The sequence below is a fragment of the Typopeltis vanoorti genome, chromosome 13 (genome assembly GCF_054136105.1).
Source record: "Typopeltis vanoorti isolate ZY-2024b chromosome 13, IOZ_Tvanoo_1.0, whole genome shotgun sequence".
Classification (NCBI taxonomy): Eukaryota; Metazoa; Arthropoda; class Arachnida; order Uropygi; family Thelyphonidae; genus Typopeltis; species Typopeltis vanoorti.
In genome coordinates this window covers 99,631,202-99,651,369 of record NC_143561.1, presented here as the reverse complement: position 1 = coordinate 99,651,369, position 20,168 = coordinate 99,631,202, and the positions used below count along the sequence as shown (strand labels likewise).

At 37.2% G+C, this 20,168-nt stretch overlaps 1 protein-coding gene across 24 annotated transcripts in view; it reads right to left on the bottom strand.

Annotated features, from left to right (window-relative positions):
* Window positions 1-20,168, bottom strand: part of LOC150100409 (coiled-coil domain-containing protein AGAP005037-like) — a 1,356,304-nt gene that overhangs the window by 166,085 nt on the left and 1,170,051 nt on the right. For all 24 annotated transcript variants that reach the window (XR_016549297.1, XR_016549300.1, XR_016549298.1 and 21 more), the window contains one exon: window positions 19,046-19,161. Coding sequence is in view for 19 of the 24 variants with exons in the window: in XM_090403260.1 (XP_090259386.1) it covers window positions 19,046-19,161 (116 nt within the window). In the remaining 5 variants the exon portion in view is untranslated. The remainder of the gene's footprint in view (window positions 1-19,045; window positions 19,162-20,168) is intronic.

Here is a 20,168-nt window from a genome sequence, read left to right as displayed (position 1 = left end):
GGTGTAGAGGTGTAGATAACAATGATAGTTTCAGGACTATACAATCTTGGTTATGAGGATCGGCTGAGGGAATATGACTGCAGAGTTTGGTAGATAGAAGAAGGAGAGGTGATATGATTGAGACTTTTAAACTGTTGAGAGGTAGTTACAGGATTGACACTGGGGAGGTCTTTTGCTTGGTGGAACAGGGGGAAGGAGCGCAGATAAGGGGCCATCCCTGGAAGTTACGAAAAAAAGCTGTCAGCAAGAGGGTGATCAGCGGTTTCTTTGCATGGAGAGTGGTAGAACCGTGCAATACATTGCCTGACAGACTGATGAGAGCCCGAACAATGCCATAAAAAAATGCTCTTTGCAAGAGAATTATATGAGAGAAGAAATGACCATAAGAACTACAGTCACCAGAGGAACTTGATATCCCAGAAGCAAGAAACAATTCACCATACATTAAATGGTGAATTGTTTCTTGTTAAAGATTCTGCACAACAAAAAGTAAATATTCAATGCCTATCATGTGCTCAATATTGGATTGTGGATGGCACATTTAAAACTATGCCCACAATATTAATTATATTAAAAAAATGCACCTGTTGGTAATGAAAATAAGAGAAGAATCGAATTCTTCCCTTAGTTTATGTGTTAATGATGAACAAGAGTGAAGAAAATTATAAACATTTCTTTCAAGATGTGACTAAGCTGCCAAAGAAAATGAAATTGATTTGAGATTAGAGGCATTTTAACTGACCTGAAATTAGCTGCAATAAATACTTCTAAAGGTGAGTTTAAAAGGTCTGTTTTATCCACCTGGGACAATGTGTTCGGAGAAAAATTCACGCAAGTGAACTGATATCTCAGTACAGCACTGCTGAAGAATTCAATCTGCTGCTTCAACAGTCGTGCACCGTGGCATTTATTCTCTCTGATGTAATACCACAAACATTTAATGTTTTCAAGCTACATTTACTGAGGAAAACTAGTGATGTGGTAGAGTGGTTTGAAGATGATCATATATAAATATGGAAGAATTAGTCTGTATATGCATAATGGTAAGGTAATTTGTGCTCCACCATTATGTCCACCAACATTATCGTCTGCATATGATGCTATTCAAGTGGGAATTTCACATACCTTAAACATTGTTGAGGCTTGGCATAGAAATATGGGAGTTTATAGTTTAGACGAGCACATATTGGCATATATAAAATCACCAAGGAATTGCAGCGAGATGAGCAGCTTGTGGATAAGGAGACTGAATGCATGCTCTGTAGTGAACCTTGTCCAAAATACAAGAAGGCGACAATTGAGAAAGAAACAAGAATAATAGCAGTTGTGAATGATCATGAAAATAGATCTGTAATGGATTAGCTTCATGGTATTGTACACAATACATCTTTATAAATATCGTTTTATGCATATATATATATAAAGTGTGTATTGTTTATTCATTAATATTATATAGAATATTAACAATATCATATACTGTTTGCATAATTGCAATATATATTGTGACATGTGTTCAAATAAACTTAAAAACAGTTTCTAAGATGTTGGGATTTTGGACTGTCAGGATTTTGGGTGGCATCACTTATTACCATCAAGCTTATCCAATTCCACATATACTTCTCAATATCACTCACAGTCAGTTTCTCTTCCTCCCCTTTCACTACTCTCAAACTCTAATGCTGTCACATTCACAAGGATAAAATACCTTTATAAACTGCTCATTTAATATCTCTAGTATATCCTCTGCAGCAGTTATCCTTTTATCATTTTCTGCAATCAATGTCATCTTACTACCATCATTCTTTTTTCTGCCATACATACTGAAAGAACTCTCCATAGGTTTTTTTTTGGTTCATTTGCAAACTGCTGATCACACTGCACTTTCACTACTCTTACCAACCAAGTCATCCTCCTTGCTTGTTCAATACTCCTCATTGAACTGATTATTTCCACTCATCTTATGTTGCCTCTATAATGTTTCTTCTTTGTATTGTACATGGGCTGTTCAATAAGTAAAAAGACTAATTTTACTGTGGCAAAACCACTCATCACAATATTAATTTCTGTGGAATAAAGAAATGTTGCTGTATGTATTAACAAAAGAGGTTGATAGATGGCATATACGGGCTGATGTGCCAGAGTGTCACGTGACTAAATGCAAGTGCTCATCGGCGCGCCTATGAGGCGCGACCAGTCTTCGAAATGGAAGTGTCCTTGGAACAGCGTTATGCGATTAAATTTTGTGTGCATTTGCAAAAATCGGCATCAGACACTTTTAACATGATACGCGAAGCTTTCCACGATGAAGCAATGTCAAGGGCAAGTGTTTTTCGCTGGCATAAAACTTTTAAGGAAGGAAGGCAAAATGTGGAAGATCTTGAACGTGAGGGAAGACCTTCAACATCCATCACAGAGACAATGATCAACACAGCAGCGATTATCATCAAGTACGTCAAAAGAAAGCGTCTATTGCTGAAGAATGGCTTCTTACTGCACCACGATAATGCAAGGCCACATATTGCTGGTTGTGTAGTGGACGTTTTGCAGAAGAACAACACAGATATCCTACCACACCCTCCATACAGTCCTGATCTCGCACCGTGCGATTTCTGGCTGTTTCCTCAGCTCAAGAAACCACCATTTCGAAAGCAACAAAGCATGTGTAAAAGCTGCGGAGGCGGTTTTGAAAGAACTCTCAAAAAACGGACTCTCACATGTGTTTAAGAAGTGGACGCAACGTTGGGACAAATGCATCGCGTCTCACAGTAGTTACTTCGAAAAAGACCATGTAAATTATGACAATTAAAGGTAATCTGTTTTCTGTATAAATATAGTCTTATTACTTATTGAACAGCCTATGTATGTTTAATCTCTACATTCATCCACTTCACACCTACCTTATTTAACCTTCTGACCTTCAGAATACAATTACACATTGCTTGAAAAAACAGCTGGTGCTATTCAAGAACTTCTTGAAGAGCACCAGCTGAATTGATCTCCTTTTCATCAAACTCGACATTCAGCTATAAGCTGTCTCCTGAGCTTTTCATAATCGCCAGTCTTGTAGTTCCACATATTATTATCATCATCATCATCTGACCTCCAGGTCACAGTTTCCACACTCACCATACTTTCAGGCAATGGATTTCACTCTCCATGCAAAGAATCTGCTCACATCCTCCTTACAGTGAATGGCCTCTAGTTCTACCCTTGTCTCTCTACTGGATGAAATATCTCCTCTAAATTAATCTAGTAACAACCCTCACCAACTTATACATTTCAATCATATCATTCTTCTTCTTTTATTCAAAAGGCTATATAAGTTGCATTCCATAAATCTGTTCTCGTATCTGACATTCCATAGCTCTGATACTAACTTAGTAAACCTTTTTTGGTCCCTCACCAGTACATCCTTATTCCCCTGAAAACCAGGCAACCAAATCTGTGCACAGCAATCCATATGTGGCTTGATCAAAGCCTTATACAGGGGAACCATAACCACTTTACATCTCCATGTCAATGTCCTCATTATTGCCATAATTCATTGGGATGTTCTTACAATTTTAGCACTGTGATCCCTAAATGTCAAGTCTCTGTCCACCATCACTCCTGGATCCCTCAACTCCTCCACCTCCTTCAAAATTGATCCATTAATCATATACTCTGCATCCCAACCTTGCTTACCAAATTTCACTGTGCACCACTACACACAACTCACAGTTTCCCTACTCTACTCTACTTCCAACTACATTCAAAAAGACTACCATATCAACACACAATGCCATCTACCACAAAATAATTTTGTCTGCAAATTGAGTGTGTTCTCTTTCCTGATTTATCTGCAGGATGAAAAGCCCAAGTTTCCAGGAGAATAAGCCCCACTACTTCCATACCAGAGATTGGTTAACTCACCTTGAATTGAGAAAGCCCGTATAAAGATTCTTCTCATCACGACAAGAATCAAACATGGGTCTTTTTCCTATTGAAGGGTGCAATGTCCAACTGCAATACAGAGGCTATTGAAATATTAGAGCTGTATTCCTTTTTTAAGAGTTTTGTTTAGCTATTGAATATTTTAAAAATACGAGTAAGTAGAAGGGCAAATGTCATCATGCAGGGTGCTAAATTTGTTAATTCAATGAATATTTCAATGAGTTTGAACTGTTTCTTATCCTATACTCATTATATATTAACATTTTGTTATATAAATAGCCTCTTTATATAAAAGGTAAAAATTGCAAATTGCCTATATTTGTAGGAAATGGGTCTGGTTAATTGTCTAATTGCATTGACACTTTTTTTAGCATACCCATTGTTAGTAAAATTTGATTGAAATGAAAGAGAAAGTGGTAGTATATTATCACAAATTAACACGACTGGCAGGAATAGTTTTGTCAAAAATGAAGAGCGAAACCAATAAAACTGTGGTGAGTGATTTAATGAGGATTCAACTCTAGTTTTCTGTTTCAAACTTGTCGTGTTTTATATTTGAACAGTTATCAGCCTATAGATGGCAATCATACATAAACACTAATACCAAAGATATCAAGAATAAAGGAGAGGGGAGGGTTCTTAGTTTTGATCGATTATTATTATCATCATCATCAGACCTCCATGGAATCAAGATTCATCATGGCAAGTTCCATTATCACACAAAGCTCATATTATGCCTTAAATACATTCATCATCTCTTAACTCTCCACATTCCAGCAATGCATTCTGATTACCCACCACTCTGCATGCAAAAAACTATTACTCATCCCCTCACACCCTCCTGATATAGCTTCCACAGAAAGCCTCTTGTTCTCTCACTGCTCTATGAAAAACCTCATCCACATGAATCTGGTAATAATCTCTTACCAACTTAGACATCTCAATCATATCTTGAACTCCTTTTATCACTAGACTGAAAATTCCATCTTCTCAAATCTTTCTTTGTATTCAACACATTTCAGATAACTACAATCTTTAGTCATTCATCTTCGGGGTGGTTCTTTCAAATATCTCTTCATCCTTCTGAAATCTGTTTAAACAAATCTGTGCACAGTAATCCATATGTGGTCATAACACAATGGAACCACAATCTCCTTACTTTTACATATCACTGCCTCTGCATCATTACCATAAATTGTAAAACTGCAATATCTCTCATGAATCTCTCAATATCTCTCATTCCTGCAATATCATCCAGGTGGTGATATTGCAGGAATGAGAGAGCCAAAGGCTTATACGGAAACTGGGGTAAATGAAATGGAGGTGCATAGCACCTCCATTTCATTTACCATAATGCGAATACTGGATTGGATGGTAAATCCAAACTCTATGTAAAACTCTTCACGTAGTTTACGTGAAGTGGCAAGGGAATTGCTAGTGCCCTTGACTATATTGTTTAATCTAAGTTTCAATTCTGGGTGAATCCCAAGAGGGGATGGAAAGAGGGGAGGCACCAAGACTCATGTAGCAAATTATCAACAAATTAGCATATCAGGAGTTGTTGTCAAAGAATTAGAAAAGTTGGTCAAGAGCAAAATACAGGAATGGATAGATGGATATGGAATAATACTGTGAGGGGGGGGGGGGGGGACAACGTGGTTTTACGAAGAGTAGGTCATGCCTCAGTAACTTGCTCATGTCTTATAATACAGTGACAGCTGAGCTGGATAAAGGTAATGGGTTTACAGTGATACTGCTGGACTTTGCAAAGGCCCTTGACAGGATACCACATGGAATTCTAATCAGTAAACTGCAGCACATGGGAATGGATATGGGGTTGGTGAGATGAATAGGAGGGTGGTTGATGGAGAGATATCAGAGAGTAGTTTATTCATGAGTAGAGTCCAAAAGAAGGTCTGTGACTAGTGGCATGCTGAAGGGTTCTGTTCTTGGACTGCTACTGTTTAATTTGTTCATTAATGATATAGGAAAGAATTTGAGAGGAATTGTTCAGTTGTTTGCTGATGATGCAAAGTTGGGTAGGGCAATAGTTAATATAGGTGTCAAAATTTTGTAGGATGATTTGGATAGATTGGCAGACTGGGCAAAGGAGAATAGATGTCAGTTTTAATGTGACAAAGTGTAAGGTTATGCATTTTTGGGTGAAAAGATCACCCAAAATTTCATAGAGCACAGTTCCCTGGAGATTGTTCCATGGAAATCTTGGGGATTACTCAAGATTTCCTGGAGTACAGTTCCACCACCACATTGGTGAAACTGTACTCCAGGAAGTTGATGAAGCCAGAGACTTGCAGTAGCTGTGATACTGAAAACAGCTCAGGCAAGAGCTTGGTTATAACCCCATTAATAATAGGATACTTTCTATTAGATTTAAGGCTCAGCCTACCAATGTATCAATCGTGGTAGTTTATGCACCCCCACATGGATAGGCCTGATGAAGAGAGTGACGAATTCTATGAAAACTTACAAACTGTTTTGGACTGCCAACCAAGGAAATACATACATTACACCTTAGGGGACTTAAATGCAAAAGTGGAAAAGAGTATGGGAGTTAGGCCAGAGTATGACATGTTTGGTCTGGGTGAACATAAGATCCGTGGTGAAAGACTGTTGGAATTGGCCCATGCACTCCAATCATTTACAACTCTGCATGAAAAAAACCTGCCTCTCACTCCCCTACTCACACCCTCTTTATACAGTTTACCAGGGATGACCTCTGGTTCTCCCCCGATCTCCCACTATTTTCTGTAGAACTTCTCCATCATTGATCCTATAACAACCCCTTACCAACTTGTAGGTCTCTATCCTATCTCCCCTCTTCCTCCTGTCCACCAGACTGAAATTACATCTTCTCAACATTTCCTCATACTCGACACTCCAGAGGTCAGAGTTAACTACCTTAGTCAACCGCCTTTGGACCCTTTCCAACATCTCTTCATCCTTCTGAAAACCAGGTGACCAAATCTGAGCAGAATAGTCCATGTGTGGCCTAATCAAAGCCTTATACAACAGAACAAGAATCTCCCTACTTCTACATGTCAGTGTCCTCCGCATTATTCCCAGAAGTCTTTGTGTTGTCTTCACAATTTTGGTATCCCCTAAATTTCAGATCCTTATCCACTATCATCACCAGATCTCTTATTTTTTCTACCTCCAACAATATATCCTCACCAAGCATAAATTCTGCATCCCATCTTTGTTGTCCAAATTTTAAAACCTTACATTTTGCAACATTGAACTCACATCCCCATTTCCCTAACTAATCACTCAATTGAATAAATTCATATGGAATAAGAGAGAAATTAGTCAGAACACTAAATTAGCTGTATACAAGACAGTGGTCAAACCAGTTTTTTAACCTATGGATCTGAGAGCTGGGTCAGAAGTAAAACATTTGACCAAAGACTAGAGACTGCAGATATGAGAGTCCTGAGAAAGATTAGTGGCGTGAACAGATGGGATCAATGACAATATCATATTAACAACGGGGATATTAGGAAAGAACTTGACATTGTCAGCATCCAGGAATGCATTATCAGAGCTAATCTCAGGTGGTATGGTCACTTAAACAGAATGGGTGAGGAAAGATTAGTGAAACAAGTGTTCTCTGCCAGGTTGGCAGGAAAACGACCCAGAGGAAGACCAAGATATAGGTGGAGTGATACGGTACAAAGTGCCTTAGATGATAGAAATATAAGATCTGATAATGTTGGAGTCTTGACAAGTAACAGACTGATTTGGAGGAAAATTGTTGATAGGAAGTTAGTAATGATGTACATTTTTCATATAGTACTATCATATCCTGTACAACCCTTGAGAGTACATGGCAGGAATTTGATGATGATGAACATCATCCACATAAAGCAAAGAGCTGAGATTAATACCTCCAATTTTGATATCAGGTTTAATACAACTTTCCTTCATAATGTGATCCATATAGATAATGAATAACAGAGGGGATAATGTACATCCTTGTCTCACACCAGATTTAACATTAACCCATCTTCCTGTACTTCCTTCAATTCTAACTGCTGACGTACAACTCAAATAAAGACTAAATATTGCTTGATATAATGCCCCATTGACACCATATAACTGTAGCATTTGGAATAGCTTCTCTCTTGGTACCTTGTCATATGCCTTTTCTAGATCTACAAAACTTAAATACAGATCTTTGTTATATTCACATGATTTCTCAACTATCTGTCGTAAAGTGAAAATCTGATCCTGACAGCCTCTATTTGGCCTGAATCCAGCTTGTTCTTCACCAAGTTTTTCTTCCACAATTCTTCTCAAGTATACTTGCATAAATCTTACCAGGAACACTCAGTAGGGAAATATCTCTGTAATTCTCACATTCAGTTTTATTTCCCTTTTTATATATGGGTACTATGAGAGCTCTACTCCAATCATCTGGAATTCGTCTCTCTGTCAAGGCCTTCTGAAATATGCAGTGCAGTCACTGTAAGACTTTTATACCACCATACTTCAGCATTTCTGGTTGAATATCATCTATTCCTGCTGCCTTTACACATTTCAAGCCTTTGATGGCTTTTTATAGTTCAACTATGGATATGTATTCCTGACTGTATGCCTGTTAAGTGTTTTCTACCACTGTGCTATCACTGCTTGTTTCATTTAGCAATTTTTCGAAGTAATTACTCCATATTTGAAGGATATCTTTTTCTCCTGTTTTCATGTCACCTTTATCATCTCTAATTCCTTTTAAGCACTCTTTCCTCCATTTCTGAGCTTCTTCAACAACCTACAACATATCTTGCCACCTTCTTGATATTTATTTTCCATGTTCTTATCAATATCTCCACATGGATTTTGTTTAGCCAGTGTTACACAGTGTTTAGCTTTCTTACATTTCTCTCTGCATTCTCTAAGAGCACAAGCTGACTTATTTGCTTTTGGTATGCTTTCTTCTTTTCTTTCACTGCCTCTTTAACTTCCTTTTTTTTTCTACCATGGAGTTCTGATTTTTCTATCCTTGCACACTACTTCATCACATGCCTCTCTGGCTGAAGGCATGTGGTGAAGGAATCTCCAAAGTTCCTGCTCTCAAACTCTTTCATTTTTTCTTGAATAATCTTTGTGTATTTTAGTCTACAGTTCACATCTGAGAGATGCTCAACTTTTATTCTCTTTAAAACTTTCTTACATGTTCTTCTTTTCAATATGAAATTCAATTTTATTCTGCTCAAGATTAAATGGTGATCACTTTCAATTTCGAATCCTCTGTACACTCTGATGTCCTGCACCAGTGGGAAAACACCACTATCAACAATAACATAGTCAATGAGACTTCTTATTCCTTGCCTCTTCTCTTCATGTGAATTTCTGCATATTTTTATGTTGGAACATGGTGTTAGTAATAACCAGTCCATGTCCTGAGCAGAAATCCAACAGGTATTTGCCATTATTATTAGCTTTGCTCTTTTCTCCAAATTTTCCCCATATATAATTTGATAGAACACAAATTGTCATTGCCTGAATATAACATTTTGTATTTATTGCTCAGAAAGATCTCACCAGTTTTTGTCTTTTTTGTTTCAGTCACCACCCCTATTATGTCGATCTGGTACTTAGCTAATTCCTCTGCTAGCTTCATTTCTTTGCCATTCAGGCTTGTTATGTTGATAGTACCAATCTTTAACTCTGGTGATGTTGAGTTGGGGTGTGTTTTCAGATTTGTTCCAGTAGCTGACTTTTCGCTGTTTGCCCTGGTTCCCTGGCAAAAACAACATGGGCCTTGTTTAACAGGGCAACGCCCCAACCAGCATGAAATTCTGTCATGTTGTACCGTCATTTGAAATTTTGGTTTAAGCCAATAAGTATACAACTCTTCCATCCTCGTCCGTTCAGTATCCAGGTAGATACCTACAGGGTGCACCACAAGAAGGCGAGGATTGGACATTAGGTCAGAAGCTCTGGTCGGTTCTCCACATTCCTTTGAAGGCTATGTGGAGGTCTCCTCTCAGTTATATAGCTCTGACCCTTAAGCACCCTGTTTGAGTATACCTGTGATCCATTATTAATGTGAAGAATATCTGTTCAGAGAAGGTTAGGAATGGCTAAAACAATAGTCAGAAACTTGTCTAAAATGTAGAAGGATGGATCTATCTCCATGGGAACAAAGTTGAGGATTTTCGATGCAGTTGTTTTTCCAACAGCGACTTACAGGTGTGAAACCTAAAGAAGTCAGAACTTGGAATCTAAAGAAGTCAGATCAGAAATGGATATATGCTTTTTGAGATGTAGTGTTACAGACGGTGTTTTGAGATGTAGTGTTACTGTTGAGGATATCATATACTGAAAGGCATACGAATGAATGGGTGTTAGAAAAGATCAGTAGAACTTTAAGGCTCCTTAAGGATATTGACAGAAGAAAGTTAAAATATTTTGGACACATTGAAAGGATGGAAGGGGGACTTCTCAGAACAGTAATAGAAGGTAAAGTTCCTGGAAAAAGAGGAAGGGGCAGACCATCAATGAGATGGATGGATGGATGGATGGATGGTGTGTGTGTGTGTGTGTGTGTGTGTGTGTGTGTGTGTGTGTGTGTGTGTGTGTGTGTGTGTGTGTGTGTGGAGTGACTGATCCTCAGAGAGTTGAGGCCTCCAGAAAAGCAAACAACAGGACTACATGGCAAGGCCTGGTGTGGCACATTACTGAGCATCAGAGTGACCATATGGCATCTGTGGATGCCCAGTGGAGATATAAATAGATAGAGACTTGGGAGTGTTGGTGGATAGGAAGTTAAAGTTTAGGGGGCACATAACAAAAGTGGCTAAAGCAGCACATCAGATCACTTGGTTACTGAAGAATACTTTGCTGAGTAGAGACAAGCAGGTTATTGTTCCTCTTTATAGCCTTGATAAGACCCCATCTTGACCACTGCATGCAGATCTGGGTGCCAGGGTTTCTTGTTGATGAGGAGGAGGTAAAGAAGATCCAGAGGCGAGTGATCAACATGGTAGCAGGTCTATGGAATAAACCTTACGAGAAAATGTTGAAGATTTGTGGGTTGCAGAAATTGGTTGATAGGCAAAAAAGGGGTGATAGGATTGAGACATACAAATTACCAAGGGGTTTTTACAAGATTAATTCAGAGGAAATTTTTCAGAACAGGTCTGGCAGTGGGAGAACTAGGGGCCATCCATGAAAACTAAGTAAGGGTGTAGTTAGCAAGGGTGTTAGAACTAAGTTTTTTGTTGGAGAGTAGTGAATGAGTGGAATACGTTACCAGTCTGTTCTGGATGCTATGAGTGTGAATGAGTTCAATGAAAAGTATGATAGATACAGCACAAATGTTGGATATCTTGACATGATGCTCAGGGCCTCCCTCAATGAGTCTAAGGACTTCTTGGAGTTGCCTGTGATAATAATAATATCTCCACCAACTGTATACTCTGCTCCCCTAATTTTGAAACCTTATGCTTTGCAACACTGAACTGTGAACTCCACTCAATTGCCCATTCACCCAGTCTTTTAAGTTCTCTTGTCAAGCCAAAATTTGTCTCCTCACAGTTCTTCTAAACTTTTTATCATCTGCAAACAACTGCATATCCATTCAAACCTTTCTTAGTGTAAATAAAATAAATCCTTGGAGTACACCACTAGTGAGTTTTTGCTCCTGGGATATTAATAGGAATTTGCTACAAATAATCAACTGAAGCTAATAACTTTGGGGGGTTATATTGGGCAGAGAGTTTAGGGCCATGTTATTAAGGCAGTTAAGGCACTACATTGGATAACTATAACTGAAGTACTGAAAAATACAACTTGTGAAAAAAAAAAGAAAAAAAAAAAAGAAGTTATTTTCCCACTTTATTTACAGGGATTTCATAATATGACATCAGACATGAGTCCTTTAGCTGTTTAAAGGAGTAGATTCTCCCTATGAGCTTAGATAATAACTTTAGTACTATCTTAGCAAATGTCAAAACTATTGAGCAGATATGTTCATCTAAATTTTGAGGAGATGGGAAATGTACCATTAGACAAAGATTCAGCAGATAATGGGCCTATATGGAGAAATAAAGAGAACATGGTCTTCAAAGTTAGAGAGATAGATGGAGTACTGCAGATATGATAGAAAGATATAAGTTAGGTAATCTTACAGTATAGACATAAGTGATATTTTGCTGTTTATAGCTGGTGTAACTCAGATCCACTCTGAAAGCTCGCTAAGGATGAGGTGAAAAGGCTATGTGGTCGTCCAGTTTCTTTTCATGATGTATGGTGAGTGTGTGGGGAATGGGCTACCATTAGACATTGTGAATAATGTCATAGGTGAAAGGTGTTCAAGTAGAGATATGATCAATATTTAGACATTCTGTGATTAGAAAGCAGTACCCCTCTAATGAGTCCTTAAGCCATCTAAAGGAGTAGAGTCGCCCTGGTGAGCTTAGATAATAATAACTTTAACACTATCTTAACACTCCCAAAGCAGTTATCTCTGGACAGCAATGGGTTTTAAGTTTTCTTCTAAAGTGATTCTCCTTCCAGATGGTGCTGTATTTGCTAGTTAAGCAAAATACTCATTCTAATATGATTCTACAAAATCTATGACAACCGAGCAGAAAACAAAACTGGATAAGAAGCACTATCTAGAAGCCCCAAAATTCACACATTACATTATGTGTGAATTTCATGGAAATGACAGCAAACGGCAAGCCTCTCACATCCAAAGTAGTATTTAGTGAAAAAGTGACTTTTCATCTTTTCAGCATGGTCAATGCATACAAATATGGAAAACAAAGATGGGATATAGAATTTACTCTTGGTGGAGATATATTGTTGAAGGTGGAGGAAATAAAAGTAGAAGGAATAATTAACATCATCTTACCATGATCATGGTAAGATGATGTTAATGGATGAAAATGGTAGAATGGTAACTGCTGCAAAAGGATGTTGAGATATTCAGTGATCAATTTTATAAGGTTTTATTTACCCTGATCAGGGTGGAATCATGAGGAACTTAAGTGTACGGGACATAGGAGAGGATGCCTTAATTGTGAGTGAGCAGGAGGTATTTGAGGAAATAAAAACCTTGATGTCAATAAGGCTATAGGATTTGATGACATAGCACCATACATCTTAAGGGAATGCCCCAGGGAATTGGCATGTCTGTTTAATGTCTTACAACAGCACAGGTACCAAAGGAGTGGAAAGAAGGTAAAATTGTTCCACTGCATAAAGGTGGTGACAAGGCTGTGGCTTCAAATTATAGGCCAATGTATATATCTGGAGTTGTGATGAAGGTACTAGAGAGATTGGTGCGAAGTAGGATACAGAAATGAGTTGATAACAGCAGTATTCTCTGTGGTTATCAGCATGAGTTTGTTAAAGGGAGATCATGTTTTACAAACTTATTTATATACTATAACAGGGTGACAAATACCTTACCTTGAACAGGAGAGATGCATATACAGTGGTGTACTTGGATTTTGTAAAAGCTTTTGATATACTGCCACATGACAAGCAGTTAAATAAATTGAAATAGATGGGATTGAATAACAGACTTCTGAGTTGGATCAGTGACTGGCTGTCTGATAGGTATCACAAATTTGTATATTGGGGTGCAGTATTGAAAGAGGAAGGTCACTAATGGTGTGCTGCAGGGGTCAGTTTTGGGACCATTATTCAATTTGTATATTAATGATATTGGGATGGGTTTAGCTAGTGATATGCAGCTGTTTGCAGATGATGCAAAATTGGGAAGAGCAATGTAGAGTCAAGCAGATGTTATGGGTTTAACTACTGTTATGCATCTGTTTATAGATGATGCAAAATTAGGGAGAGCAATACAGTGTCAAGCAAATGTATGTTCTTACAGAAGGACTTGAATAGATTGCATGAATAGGCAAGTAAGTTTCCACTTACCTATGAGTTCAATGTTGCAAAAGGTTGGGTTTTGAAATTTGGTATGCAACGATGAGATGCAAAGTATACATTTGGTGGGGGAAACTTTAAAGGAGGTTGAGGAAATGAGAGATCTGGGAGTGGTGGTGGACAAGGACCCGAAATTCAGGGCCACATTGCACAAATTGTGAAGATTTCACATCAGATAATAGCAATGATACAGAGGACCCTGACATACAGAAACAAAGAGGTTATGATGCCATTGTATAAGTACTTGATCAGGCCTCATATGGATTATTGTGCACAGATTTGGTCACCAGTTTTTCATGGTGATGAGGATATGTTAGATAGGGTCCAGAAAAGATTCATAAAGATGGTCAGTGGTCTTTAAAGTGTGGGGTACGAAGACAGATTGAGAGAATGTAAATCGCAAAGCCTCATAAATAGGAGGAGGGAGGGTGATATAATTCAGACATAAGATAGTCAGGGGTTGTTATCAGGTTGACATAGAGGAGATTTTTCATAGAATGGGAGAGGGGTAGAACAAGAGACCGTCACTGGAAACTGTATAAGGAGGGTGTGAGCAGAGGAGTGAGAGAACATTCTTTGCATGGGGAGTAGTTGGTGAGTGGAATGCATTTCCTGAGTGTGTTGTGAATGTAGAGACATTGAATCAGTTTAAGTCACAGTTGGATCAGCATTGTGTGCAGCAGTGTGTATACCTCCCACGATGAGTCTCTGATTCCACAGAGGTCAGATAATAATATAATAATAATAATAATATATGATTTTGGGGTGATTGTGGATAAGGATCTAAAATTTAGAGCACATATTACCAAAATTGTGAGGACAATACAACGAATTCTAGAAATGATGAGGACAAGACTGACTAGTAGAAGTAAGGAGATTCTGGTTCCACTGTATAAGATTCTGATTAAGCAACATATGAACTACTGTACACGTGTCTGGTCACCGGGTTTTGTAAGAGATGTTGGAGAGGATCCAGAAGCAACTTACCAAAAGTTGACTTAATACACAAACTTTGCTACATTTCTATATGCTCCGGGATACTTAGAATTTCAATGACTATTACCAGACTAGTTATCCAAGCAGATAGCATACTTGCTCTCCAGCCAACATATTGCAGTTTTGGATTTACAATGGGAATATAAATATGTTTGTGAATGTCTATATATAAATGCAGAAGGTGAATTTCATTTCCCAGAGTGAAACTATCACTACCACCACCCTGCTATTAGAGGCTCAAGTGGTTTGAAAAGTACCATGTTTGGTCTCTAGATCTGGGTTATCTAACTCTCAGTCTACCCATGGTACAAATAATAATATACTATGGGTTTGCAACTTTCATGGGTTCACATAAAAGGGGGGGGGGGAGAGGTAATGCATTTTGATGAGCAAAAAGCCTTCTTTCAAAAAAAAACAGTTTATTATATTTATATTAAGCACTTTGCATACTATAAGATGCAATATCTTCAACTTACATACCACCACAATTATTCAATTAAATTCAACAGTTTTGAAGGGAATTATTTAAAACAAAGAAAAGTTGCTTGCAGATGATGCACAACTGAAAAAAGTTTTAAAGAATAATTCTGATGCAACATCCTTTTGAGATTTGACAGCCTAGGACTTCAGGCTAATGATTGTAATTGCCGGTTTACTGGTGGCAGGAGCAAGATTAGCACGATAATAAATAAAAGCTAAATTTTATGTGAATATTCAAAGGTAAGATTTTCATTTCAGACTATAAATGTGAGAAGTGTGCATTCAATTCTCAGCAGTGCACTGTAAAGGCAGAAAGAAGACAAGTGACCTAGGCATAATGATGTATATATCATTAACACCAAGCCTCCATGGAGTCAAAAGACTCATCACAAGAGGTACACACTATTATAAACAAAGCCCATCAAAGTGGTTGGTAACAACCTGTTCCTTATGGCCTTGCTCACACCCTTCTTATACAGCTTCCAGGGATGCCCCTCATTCTATCCCCTTCTCCCATGCTATGAAAAATTTCCTCCATATTAACCTAGTAACAATCCTTAACCAACTTAAAGAACTCAATCATATCCCCTCTTTTCCTCCTATTCACAAAACTTGCAGCCTGCATTCCCTCAATCTGTCTTCATATTCCACATCCCAAAGACCAGTTACCACCTAAGTCAATCTTCTCTGGACCCTTTTCAATATATCCTCATCACCATGAAAATAAAGGGACCAAATCTGTACACAATAATCAATACAAGGCCTGATCATAGCCTTATACAATGGAGTTCATATGGAACTCCTAATTCAACATTATAAAAGAAAAAAAAAGCAAAATTTAGGACAACTGCAATAATGAGACACACACACACAGACACACACACACACACACACACACAGAGAGAGAGAGAGAGAGAGAGAGAGAGAGAGAGAGAGAGAGAGGGGAAAAACCAAAATAAAACTAAGAGGATAGCATGAAATTAATGCAACTTAGAGCTTGGTTTTAAATAGAAATAAAGAAGAAATAAGATAAAGAGTTTGGTGAGAGAAACTTCTCAGATAGATATACATTGCAATCCTGCATCTTCTATGAACATGTGGCTTTTTTTTTATTTTAAATGGAAAATGTAGAGTAAAAATATAACAGTCATTGACTCTGTTACTTGAGGCCAATCATCTATGATCTTTAGCATACTCTGCCTTAGAAGTACTTTACTAAAATGGTACATGCTATGATAAGCCCAGTGTTTCCTTTTATTTATTTATTTTCTCATCCTCCTACCAGACAGAAGTTTCAAACTCATTGCTTTTCTTCAGTGACAGGCAGGAAGCTGTCATATTTGCAGGATTACAATTCAAGTGATATACAGTAAAACTGTAGTCCGGAGAAAAAAACAGGGCCACAATGCTGAATATTTCCATTAGGCAAAAAAAATAAGCATGATAAACATTCTGCCTTAAAAGTTCCTTTAGCCCGCAATGAATTGTGCTTATAGAAATTAGGTATTGAAAATATTTTATGTACACATAATATTGATATAATTAATATAACAATCTCATCCAGACTGGAACATGCTAAGTATATAGCAGTACAAAAGTATGTGTAGCACCATACACTAGTGTAATGTAGTTGAGTTACTCGTGTCGAACTTGCAGTCATGGGAAAATCAAAGAATTCTCAGATATGGCAAGCTTGGTTGCTTGTGGTACACAGTTATTGTTAAGTTGTACACAGAATAGCACCAAACAGGGAAAAAACACTTTCCACCAATGAATCCACCCTGGAGCATGGAAAGTAAATGCTTGTATTAAGGAAGAGAGCAATGGTTCATATAAAGTAATCAACAGGTCATGTTGCAATTCCATGTATAACAGGAACTTGAACAACAGACTGTACATTTGTAACCCTATGAGCCTCTATGAATATATCAATCTTTTTACTTGAAATGCAAAACATAAAGAAAAAACATAAATGAGACCGTCATAAATAACCCTTAACAGTGCTGATGTTTAGTGGTGATACAGCATTCGTTAATTAAATGTGAATATACGTGGTTCTGCAGAGTTTAAATCTTTTATGCCCAAGGACAGGAGAAATCTACCACAAAATTGCCACTATACTTTTACATTCAGCTCAGCACTTAAATTAAAAACAGGATTTATATTCAAAAGATCATTGCATGATCTGAAATGTAATATATAGAACATTTTGAATATTATCAGAGAGATAAAATTCAAATTATTCCTTCTAGAGAAATACCGTATTTTTCAATAGATAACATGCACCCCCAACATATTCATCACTCCTTTTGATGTATAGATAACATGCATGCACCAAAAAATCCTACACAGCGAAGTTCAAGCTTGAAGTGGTAGAAGTAGCAAAGGAAAAAGGGAATCATGAAGCTGGTAGATTGTTCAGTGTTGGAGAAAATAGTGTTCATGAATGGCAAAAGGCTGAAACAGTCCTGAAATGTTTATGTATGAGGAAACATGCTATGAGGTTTAGAAGGTGCTTGTGGCTAACCATAGAAAAAAAACTGTTTGATTGAGTTGTTAGTGAAAGAGCTAAAGGTGTGAGAATATCTACTGTCCGTGTGTTGCAGGAATCAAAAAGAATTGTGCAAAACGATAATATAAAGGATTTCAAGGCCTACCCATCTTGGATTTTTGGATTTATGAAGAGGAAACAATTTAAGTGTTTTAACAATTTAAGAAATGATTTCATTAAAGCACAAGGGAATGCAGTGGTGCCCAGTGACAATGATTATGCACATATGGACGATGTATCTTCCGAAATGGAAGCTGAAGAAATACCAAACAAAATTTTTAACGCAATTGATTCTTTCAATATTGAGTCTGATGAAGATTTTTTTGGATCTGAATAGTGTAATGTTCAATAAATATTAAGTAATACTTCAACCTTAGTTTTGTTATTACATTTGATTTACCTCTCATACCTTTCGAAAGTCTGCACAGTTAGCCTAGTGGCTATGCGCATCGCAACCATATGCCTGGGGAAGGAGTGTCCTAGGTTCGATTCCCGTCGGTGACGTGAGGAGCTGAAGGATCTTCCTCAGCCATAGCCAAGTTAGCCAGTCTTGGGCGTGGACAGCAGGGTTTTTTCCTCAGTTTATTCTGGGGTTTATCATCCCGCACAGCAGGCAAACTGGCCTTGAGAACTTAACACTACGGGTCATAGGATATACCGGGGCATAGGGCTGACCACCTTATCCTGTAAACGGATTGAGGTCCGATGATCAATGGACCCTCGACACCGCAAGGTAAAAGAAGGTATAAAGAAGATGATGATGATGATGACCTTTCGAATGTATACCGCACATGTTCATTTTTTAACGAATTCAGACTTTTTTGTATAGATAACGCGTGCATTATCTATCGAAAAATATGGTAAATTAAATATTCATATAGGACAGTTGGGGAATGGGGAAAAAGAAAAGGGATAAACTAGTATGGTTAAGAGAGAGAGAGAGAGAGTGAAGAGATTTTTGTGTGGAAAACAGCAAGCAGAATTTGTAAGCAAAGAGAATGCTGAATAAACACATAATGAATGAATGAATAAATGAAAATAACACTAACTGTATAACAGGTATAATGAAAACCACAATTGTCCTGTGCTGAATCTTGTGACTTTATGCTGGTCAAGCAACAATAATAAAAATAATTTAACGTTAAATACAGACGTGCTTACATTAAATCCTTTTCTAAATGATTAACATCTTGCCTATAGAGATCTTCCTCCCGAGATACTTTAAGTCTTTCTGCACACATCTGATCTTCCCCCATTTGAGCTGCAGCTAGCATGGACTATGTAACAGCAAAAAAACAAAAGATGTTTCAAATATTTTGTATGACAATCTGTATTTTTTTATTTTTTTGTAAAAGTCATAAAATAACTAATAGATTCTTAAATGTATATTTAAATTGATTTTTAATAAAGCAAAAATTTACACAACTAAAACTGAAAATAATCACATTTGCTCCTTTTTAACTTCTTGTATTTTTTATTAGCCAAGTGGAGACTATAGCTCAATTTTTGGAAGAAGGCTCCACAGGACATTATATTCAAGTTCTATCTCACATCCACTCCGGCACCAATGCAATGCCTTTCATCTAGCTGGCTCATTCCTTTTCTCCCTGGACATCTGAAGTAACTGTTACAAAAAATGCAATAAATACTGAGCAGAAAGAACTGGAAAATTCTGAATCTATGGATTATATTATTACCTCAATGCTTAGGGTTAACTGGAGAAAAGGCTAAAATACTGAATAATAGAATCTCATCTGAAAGATTGCACAAGGAAAGTTATGAACCAGTACTACAATGTACAAATCCAAATAGATCCCCATGTATTATGTTTACCTCCACTAGAGGAAGTAATATTACACTCTTCAAATCAGTTATTTATTTACATGTATTTAAGCTAAGTGCCAGTTTACATTTATAACTGAATTTAATAGAACAAATATAGCACAGAGAAATAATCAAACATCAGGTTTAATTGTTCCAGTATTTCATCTCTGTCACAGAGATATCTTCAGAAATACAATATTAAAATTGTAATAACACATAAACCAATAAGTAGAAGAAATTAGACCATTTTAAAGGCATCCCTAAGAGAGATGCCCTCTATGGGTGCTGATGAGCATGAGGCCTAAGAATTAAAGTTTTCAGAATCTTTGGAAGTTTAAAACCACCATATTAATTTAGATTAGGCTGTTTTTTTTTTTTTTTGTTTTTTTTTAAAATCTGCTTCTGACTAAAAATTCTTTCAAGTTTGTATTTATTATTATTATTATTATTATTAAACAAG